Raw genomic sequence first — 9,130 nt, forward strand, 5'->3', positions numbered from 1 at the left:
CTTCATCAGGCAGGTCACCTGAAAAATGAGACCACTCACGAAATCCTTAGCGTTGCTTCTTCCTATTGAGCTGGTCGCCTGGAACAATTAGACCACTCGCGAAACCCTTTTCGCGTTTTATTCTTCATCGGGCAGGTCACTTAGAAAAATGAGACCACTCGTGAAATCCTTCGCGTTGCTTCTTCCTATCAGGCTGGTCACCCGAAACAATTAGACCACTCGCGAAACCCTTTTCGCGTTTTATTCTTCATCGGGCAGGTCACCTGGAAAAATGAGACCACTCGTGAAATCCTTCGCGTTGCTTCTTCCTATCAGGCAGGTCGCCTGGAACAATTAGACCACTCGCGAAACCCTTTTTGTGTTTTATTCTTCATCGGGCAGGTCACCTGAAAAAATGAGACCACTCGCGAAATCCTTCGCGTTGCTTCTTCCTATCAGGCTAGTCACCCGGAACAATTAGATCACTCGTGAAACCCTTTTCGTGTTTTATTCTTCATCGGGCAAGTCACCTGGAAAAATGAGACCACTCGCGAAATCCTTCATGTTGCTTCTTCCTATTGGGCTGGTCGCCCGAAACAATTAGACCACTCACGAAACCCTTTTCGCGTTTTATTCTTCATCAGGGAGGTCACCTGGAAAAATGAGATCACTCGCGAAATCCTTTGCGTTGCTTCTTTCTATCGGGCTGGTCGCCTAGAACAATTAGACCACTTGTGAAACCCTTTTCGTGTTTCATTCTTCATCGGGCAGGTTGCCTGGAACAATTAAACTATTTTTTAAAAAAAAACCCAAAAACAATTAATAAAAAAATAGAGAAAAAAGGAAAAGAGGAAGGGTTTTCACAATTATTCTTATTTACAAAACTTACAATACAAAGTCAAAAGAAAATAAATTTTCTAATGCATTTGCACCATAAGTATTGTAAAGAGGGGGCAACTGTTGTAACCCAATTTTGGCCTATTGGCTTTTAATTTAATTTTTACAGGGTTTAAAATGAAAAATTAAAAGATCAGAGATTTATTTCTATGAAAACTGTGATTTGTCAACTTCCATGAAAATTAAGGACTATAATGTGCTTTTTTCATTCTATCTTTATTTTCAAGATAATCTTTATCTTTGAGGTAATCCTTGTCTTCAAGATAATGATAGTTATCTGCTTTCAAATTTGATTCTTAATCAAATTCAAACTTCAAAGAAGAGAATGAGTTTGATTGAAACTTGGTTGCTTACACATGAAAGGACTCTAACACTATAAATATAGATCTCAGGGTATGCAAAAAGGATTAGAGAGAAACCCTAAAAAAAGAGACCTTAAGAGGAGGCCATTACTAGAAACTCTAAAAGAGAGAAACATAAAAAAAGGGGGGCGACGAACCCTATACTAGCCGTCGCCCCCCTTAATCCTCTTTTTTAGCTAAGTCTCCCTCGACTTCACCTCCAGCAGCCGCATGTCTAGGTAAGTTTCCTTCCTTGCTTGCTAAAATAATTAACTGGTTACTGTTGCATGCATGCGTGAACCTTTCACGCATGGCTAGATCCAGCACAAAAAGAGAAAAAAAGAGTGGGCCGGGTATGGGCTTTAGGCCTAGCCGACCCAAATTGTGTTTGCTAAGGGCGTGCTTGGCAAAACACACCCTTATGCCTTGACCATAATTTTTATACCCATTCTAATTTGATATTTGACCAGACAAACCCCTTTTCGATAACAGAAAATTCCAAAAATATTCGGGGCCTTCGTTGATTTATTTATGGGCCCCTCGCACTTTGGTTTATTTTTTTCTTTGTGTTTGCATTTTTTATAGATGTGCTCAATCTGTGGACTATTATTGTTAAATGCAAATATGTCGTGCAATGTTTTTTTTTTACTTCCATCTAAAAAGGGCAAATAATAATAAAGGATAAATAAGAAAAAAATAACATAGAAAATTTCTTCTTCAAATTTATTTTTGCAAAAATATTCACTGACGCCAGAGTTAGGAGTATCGTATTTTTTGGATTTGTGCGATATTTACCAACGCCAGAGTTAGAAATATTAGTAGAAATTGTTCACTGACGCCAGAGTCAGGAACATGAAAGGAAAAATAAAAAAAGGAAAAAGGAGAACAAATTCTTAGCAATTTTAGACAAAACCAGCAATACAGTCTGTCTTACGTAGGACGCTTAAGGAGTGATAGCATCTTCCCTTTTGCGTAACCAGTCTCGTACAATAGAATCTTTGTTAACCAGTTAGGGTTCCTAGTGACCATAATATTAGGTAGCGACTCCTTGAACATGACCTTTTCCCCTAAAAGAACAAGATGTCAGATATCTGTTTCTTTTCCAATTGAGAGATAATTTTTAATTGGTCGCCGCGATGTCCGAGTGTGATAAACTTTATTAGTTTTATATGAAAAATAGACAAATTAAAAGATATTGAAAACGCAATAAAAATTAAGGGATAATCCATGCATAACCAATTACTTAGGATACATTAAGACACATCTTAAACTTATAGTTATTAGACTGCCTTGATAAGTCAACTTAATAGCTCACTTGATACTTGATTTAACTCAGGTTTTTTTTAATTATTTGGGAAGTTGACTCCATTAAATTCGAATGACTTAATTAAATTTGAGTGAAATTTAATTGTATCAATTCTAAAATTTTATTTTTAATTTTTATTTAAAATAATATTATTTTATTTATAAAAAAAATGTTTCAACATTGAGATAAGATGATTTTAGTAACACGAGCCCTTAACTGGTCAAAATCCAAGATAGGTTTGAGAACTATGACTACAATGTCAAGTATTTGGTGTTCTAAAATCTGGTCACAATGCCCTTAACTATGCCCTTAACTGGTCACAATGCATGTGGCTTGGGTTTTTCCCTCTGGACTGTAAAATCTGTAAGGTATCTTCGTACCAAAATAGTGTCAAAAGTAAATATCATTCGTCCAGCTAATTTTTCTCTTGCCACTTGATAATCAAGCGACAGAGCATCCAAGCAAGAGACACCACGAGTCGTTTCCATAAATTTTGAATCTTTTGGGATGGAATTAATATCATCGACGTGACATTCTGCACAAGATAATCGTCTGCTTTTTTTGCGCAGTCTTCTCCCTCCATACCGTACAAGACGATGATTTTTGTCTATTGACTTTTACTGGAAGAGACGATAAATATAATGGTGTTGTCTATAAAAGACTGGGTATCAACAATTTATGGAAGGATCCTTTTCGGTCTTGTAACGTTGTCAGATTTGCGATGCAACGGCTAGAAAATAAGAGCGGTAGATTTTGGCGAATATCTCAGCGGCTAAAAAGAATTAAGCAACGTCGGGCTGGTGGCGGGTGTATCTTGATTCAAATTCAAGTCCCCAAGCTGCGGATCATTCATCCTCAGAACGCCGGTCTTTGAGTTTTGAGTTTGCACTTGCACCCGTCCACAATGGAACCCAACAAAAAGAAGAACAATCTAATAAGAAAGGGGATCGCAATGATCCTTTTACTAGAAACACCAGGTCAAATCAAATTTTAACAAATGCAAGTTCAGCTACAAGGAAAGATAACCATTTCTATTTGCACTAAGGACTGAAGGCCAAATGATTGATGCATGGAACCATAATTACTGTAAAACAATTTTCATTCACAGGCATTGTGCTAGACGGTATGGGTGCAAAATTAATAAAAACGCCACTGCTCAATTGTGGTCCCCTTCCCATCCCACCAACTGGTGTTTTGGAAGGCTGAGTGCTGAGACTCTTGTAGTGGAACCAGGCCATTTCTCTTCAGTCTTCATAGCCACAAGCCAATAGACATTCCCAATCAACATTTCATTAGGTTGAGACTGCTTCTTTAGTTATGTGGATTTGAGCTTTCTCTGCCTGTAAATCATAGTGTAAAATAAACTGTAAAATACTTTAACCAACCAAGGAAAAATTGAAACAAATGCATGGGAAAAGTATTCCAATAGGGTTACCTCCTTCTCCCATTCACATTTCATGGTGACGACAGAGAGTACCAACGTTTGAACCACAGTTCCGCAAATCATTCCAGCCCAGAGACCCTGTCAAGTTCTCATTTAATTTAGGCACTAGGAATCTTGTTTCAAAGAGAAGAAAAACGATACATTTCGAACGAGCATTTTAGAAACTGTTGTTTCAGCTGAAAGTTTCCGCATGGAAAACAATTATTCTGGGATTTGTAAAATGTACTTTTTAACACAATCACAACATTACAGCTTGAGAATTCAAATTTTTTGCTTCCATTCAATGTGAATCATGAATATGCTCATATTAGTAACAACATAGATGCACTCACTTTAATACCAAAGTGGAGCAACCAACCCAACAAGAACCCAAGAGGCACCCCGACTATGTAGTAGCTACCTATGTTTATATAAGCTACTAATGCTTGCCAACCAGATCCAATTGCCACACCTGGAAAACAGTACATGGCCATCAAAACCATAGCAATTCTAAATACCATTTGCGTTTCAATTCTAAATATCAAATTCTTGTTTTGTTTCTGACCTGAAAGAACTGGCTGTATGCAATTGAGCAGAATGGTGAATGCCAGCAAGACTGCTAACTCATTAACCATTAAAATAACAAAGGAGCTAGAGGTGAAAATCATCGCAAGCTTCTCAGGGAAGGCTATGACAATTGACCAAAATAATAGTCCAACCACTAGAGAGGTCAATAATGACACGATGGTAGCAAATTTGGCACCTTTTGCATTGCCTGCACCGAGTTCATTTGCCACGCGAACCCTACACAAAGAAACTTTCACATAATTAGGATGGGAGGGGGAAACTGAACTTCCACAATCCTAGAAACCTAAAAACAAAAAAAAGGGTCATCTTCCTTATTATTGGTGAGGACACCATACCCCAGACATTGTTTACGTACTTGTATGATAAAAAACGATGGAGGGTAGCCCAAACCATTGAAATGTTAGGCTTTAGCTTATGGTTTGGCTTAATTTATTTGAACTTTCTGTTGAGTTTTATTAATTTGATTTTATTTGTTGGGCTTGATTTAATTATTGTTGGGTATTTTATTTAGTGAGTTATAAACTCAATTGGTTATTCTAGTTAGAATTTTAGTATTTATATCATACTTTTCTAAATGTTAGACCGTTGTTGATGAATTGAATAAAAATTACCAAGTTGTAGACTTTTTCAACCCCTATTATTTCTCTTCTTCAACTCCTTCTTCTCTTTATTTGGCTTCTTCTTCTTAGCTTCTTCTTTTCTCTCTTCTTAACTTATTACTTCATCTTCAAATCTCTTTTGCCCCGCATCAATTATTGCCATACATGTACAAGGAAACAGAGGAAGCAGGATTAAAATACCATGCAAGACTAATAAATCACCGCTTTTTGATATGTCTGTCCACGCAAACTGTTGATTTGAACCTTCAAGGCTTAAACTACTTGACAGACAAATTAAAAAATTCCTAGCAGCGACAGAACTACCATTCAAAATCCAGCCAACCTGAGATTGATGTAACCAGATGTAAAAGTATGAACATTCCTGTGAGTTCTAAAGGAACAGATTGAAAGACTGATTTTAGTGGAGTTGAACTTTACTGTGTCTAATACAAGTATCTGATCCTAATGTATTTACAGAAGGTTTCATTACATCATAATTATTTTTTCATAGTGATACTTAAGAAAGTGACATTTTTTTTTTTTCAATATCACGATGGTCCAGGCATATTATGCAAAGATATTGCCAGACCACAATAGAAGTTAATTTTTAAAACCATGAGAATTAATGAGAATGCAAAGGTAGATCATACATTCACATCAAATGAACTTGATAATATAAGGGCCAAATAGAGATGCAGAGCTATTCACTTGCAAATGTAATGAAGTAGATCGATTACTTCGATCCAATGGGCCACTAATCATAAACCATACACAACAAACGTAGACATTTTGATCATTTAGCATGCTCTTTCAAGGAATATAACCAAAAGCATATGATAGATTCAGGGGCAATAATGATAAAGTTTGGCACTAAGCCCAACTTAAGTCAGCTTTACATTTATGGTCCCTGCTCCTAAAATATATAAGCAACATTCACTCATGACAAGACTGCCATGAATTTCTACCCCAAAACAATTTTTTTCTCATTTGCGATGGACAAGTTTACGATGAGTTATTGCAGATTCTTAGATGGGTACTAAAAATGTATTAGTGTCAAGGTCCCTCATTTATGAAGAACAAGTTTAATGTGCCATGCCCATTTAAATAGTTGATTCTAATTTCTAAAGTTTATTCCTACCAGGACTGGAACGGTGAAGAATAACAAGAAGATCCTGCTATGCAGTACCATTTATTCGATGTTTCTAAGTTGACCTCAAAGTTTACTTATTAAATCTTATTTTGCTTCCCCACTTCTGGTTCTCAAGTAGAAGGTTTTATTTTTCTCTTCTTTATAGATCACTAATTGTGGATCTCAAATAGATAAAAGCATGGAAGGAGTGAGACTTACAACCAGCAACATACCCCGTTGCAGCAAAAAATCCAAGTGGAATCATGGATTCCCAGCTGAGTATCGTTACACTGCCAAACAAAGTAATACTCAGCCAACAACAGCAGAATTTTGAAAATTAAGAAAAAAATCTTCAAAGAAATAAGAAACGAGGTTGAGGATTCAGAATAGTGACCAACCAGATGGAAAGGGAATCAACTGCAACTTTAGTGTTGTGCACAAATCCAGATACCGTAATCAACACTCTATAATAGATGTTCTCCAACCTAAACATTAAAATGCACACCTACTTCAATCATTTATGCTACCAATTCATTCAAAATCCAATCAATTAACAACCAAGAGAGATAAGATAACACATACAATAGCATGATCCCAGAAGCCAAAGAGAGTTTGAAAAACTCCCAAAGCCCCGTAAAAGCTTGTGTAGAGAACCCAGTCCAGGAAAGTTGACACCCACCACAAACACAGTAGATAAACATCCCAAAAACAGACACCCACCAAGAGAAATCAAGAGTCAGTGCAGTCCCAACAATCCCAACTCTCAACTTGTAAACAAAAACCCAACTCAAAATCACATGTATCAAAAGAGCCCCTCCAGACACCAGAGCAATCACTCCAGTCTTTAACTGGCTCTGCAAGAACCTTTGTAACGTGAACTGAAATGGGAAACTAAAGTGAAATGGAATTAACCATATCGCCACTAAACCTGTCTGTTCTGCTATGTCTGCAGGCTGTCCTATCAACTTCAATATTGGAGTTGCAAACAAAAACAAGGGTAGTAACAAAATTGAGCATAAAAACAAAACAATCCAAGAACGTTGCATGTATATGCCCAACATGTGGTACTGTTTAGCCCCATAAGCTCGACCACATAATGTTTCCAATGCACCTGCCATGCCTAACTGCATTAAAGAAAAGAACCCTACCCAATTAAAAGAATTGGACAACTTTCACATTCATTTCGTCGTGAAATTAATCAATGAAATGTTGCAGCTAATATAAATGTGGCATGAACAAGATTGATGGATTACCAGGAAACCAAAACTGATAGAGATGATAAGAGTGGTGGCAATAGAGATGGAGGCAAGATTGAGATCACCGAGGTGGCCAGCGAATGATTGGGTTATGACAGTCATGGAGAACATGGCTAGGCGGCTGAAGATTGAAGGACCTGCAATTTGCCATAACTTCTTTGATTCCAGCCATATTTCCTTAATCGTGCTGCTGGATACACCACTCGATAGGTGTACTTGTTGATGTCGTTGTGTATTTGCTTCTAGCCCTGAAAGCAGAAGAGGGTTCTCTTCTTCTCCTACTCCCATGACCTCTACCTCTCCTGCTCAGCGAAGGCCGTGAATGAGCATTGGCTTTCTTGATGAGGGTTGCATGTGGGGCCACCTTGTTTTTGGGTGGTGGATGCTGTCTTTTTTCTTCTTTTTTCATGCTTTTTCTCCATCACAACCGTCGAAAATTGGATTCTTTCATAAGAAATTATTAATGGACCAACATCATTTTATTATATAAAATATGCACAGTAGAATGAAACAAAATTTAGAGAGGAGTTGAACATACATTTAATTGAGGTATTCTATTGCTCAATTAGAATGGGTTTTAATAAGTGGATCGGCTTGCAGACTGATACGTAAAGATTCACACATAATTAAAGATTAACTTGCTAGATTAGACCGAAAATACATAATAGTTAATAGAGATTTAAAACTTAAAATTTAGATTTTATTGTTTTGAGATTGGTATTATAATTATAATCCATTTAACTTATTAGTTCATAGTCAACTTAAAATTTAGATTTTATTGTTTTGAGATTGGTATTATAATTATAATCCATTTAACTTATTAGTTCATAGTCACTTAAAAATGGTTTCTTTACAACTTAAATGTATGTTTTTCTTTTCTAAGATAATAATAAACTTTTTTCTTGAAATTATACTAATTTTTTGTAATTATTATAATTATGGAGAAAATATCTAAATTATATATAAAAAAAATTTCATGATTTTTTTATCCTACAGTGTGTAATCATTTACCTGTTACAAAATGAATAATATTTTTATAAGGTCATAATTTAATCCCTTCAAAAAAAATTCTTCTTTGAATAAAAAACATAAAATTCCAAAAAAAAATGCATTTAAAAAAATCATGCTTTTAATTTGATAATGATATTTTTTTCTGAATTTTTATTATTTTTCATAGTTTTTTCATATTATTGTTTTGGGCAAGCAAGCAAAAAATGAATAAAAGAGATGCAAAATACAAAATAATAATAATAATAATAATAATAAATGTGCAATTAAGGGTGAAATTAAAAGAAATAATGAGAAAAGTGGTGCAATTGGTCCAAAATGTAAAAATATAAATCTAAGGACTAAATTGGAAGAGGAGGAAGAATGAGAGGGTCATAAAAATATGCAATTAAGGGAGAGATTGAACGCAATAATGAGAAAAGAGGTGCAAAATAACAAAATAAAAACCCAATGACTAAATTGGAAGAAGTGGAGGAATGAGAGGGCTGTGAAAATGTGCAATTAGGGACTTAAATGAAAGAAGTTCAAAGAAAAAGTTCCAATTGACCAAGAAAATGAAAAAACAAAGAAAGCGAAGGACTAAAGTGGAAAAACAAGAAACTTG

The 9,130-nt window shown here is 35.6% G+C and overlaps 1 protein-coding gene across 1 annotated transcript; it reads right to left on the minus strand.

The window, feature by feature from the left end:
* Positions 1 to 3,455: 3,455 nt before the first annotated feature.
* LOC133695112 (protein DETOXIFICATION 27-like) lies at positions 3,456 to 7,900 on the minus strand. The gene is made up of 8 exons (XM_062116929.1): positions 7,516 to 7,900; positions 6,845 to 7,386; positions 6,661 to 6,747; positions 6,496 to 6,552; positions 4,512 to 4,750; positions 4,300 to 4,418; positions 3,959 to 4,045; positions 3,456 to 3,863 (listed from the first exon to the last, which is right to left on the minus strand). The coding sequence occupies exons 1-8, from the start codon at positions 7,804 to 7,806 to the stop codon at positions 3,816 to 3,818; spliced, it is 1,470 nt and encodes a 489-aa protein (XP_061972913.1). The 5' UTR covers positions 7,807 to 7,900; the 3' UTR covers positions 3,456 to 3,815.
* Positions 7,901 to 9,130: the final 1,230 nt, after the last annotated feature.

This window comes from Populus nigra, chromosome 5 (genome assembly GCF_951802175.1).
Source record: "Populus nigra chromosome 5, ddPopNigr1.1, whole genome shotgun sequence".
Classification (NCBI taxonomy): Eukaryota; Viridiplantae; Streptophyta; class Magnoliopsida; order Malpighiales; family Salicaceae; genus Populus; species Populus nigra.

What these genes read in the sequence shown, in the direction of transcription:
- LOC133695112 (XM_062116929.1), bottom strand. Translation starts at nt 7,806, where the DNA reads ATGGGAGTAGGAGAAGAAGAGAACCCTCTTCTGCTTTCAGGGCTAGAA. An exon ending in GCTTCTGGGATCATGCTATT is followed by an intron (nt 6,748 to 6,844) that starts GTATGTGTTATC and finishes TTTAATGTTTAG; the next exon opens with GTTGGAGAACATCTATTATA. An exon ending in GTTGATTCCCTTTCCATCTG is followed by an intron (nt 6,553 to 6,660) that starts GTTGGTCACTAT and finishes TTTGTTTGGCAG; the next exon opens with TGTAACGATACTCAGCTGGG.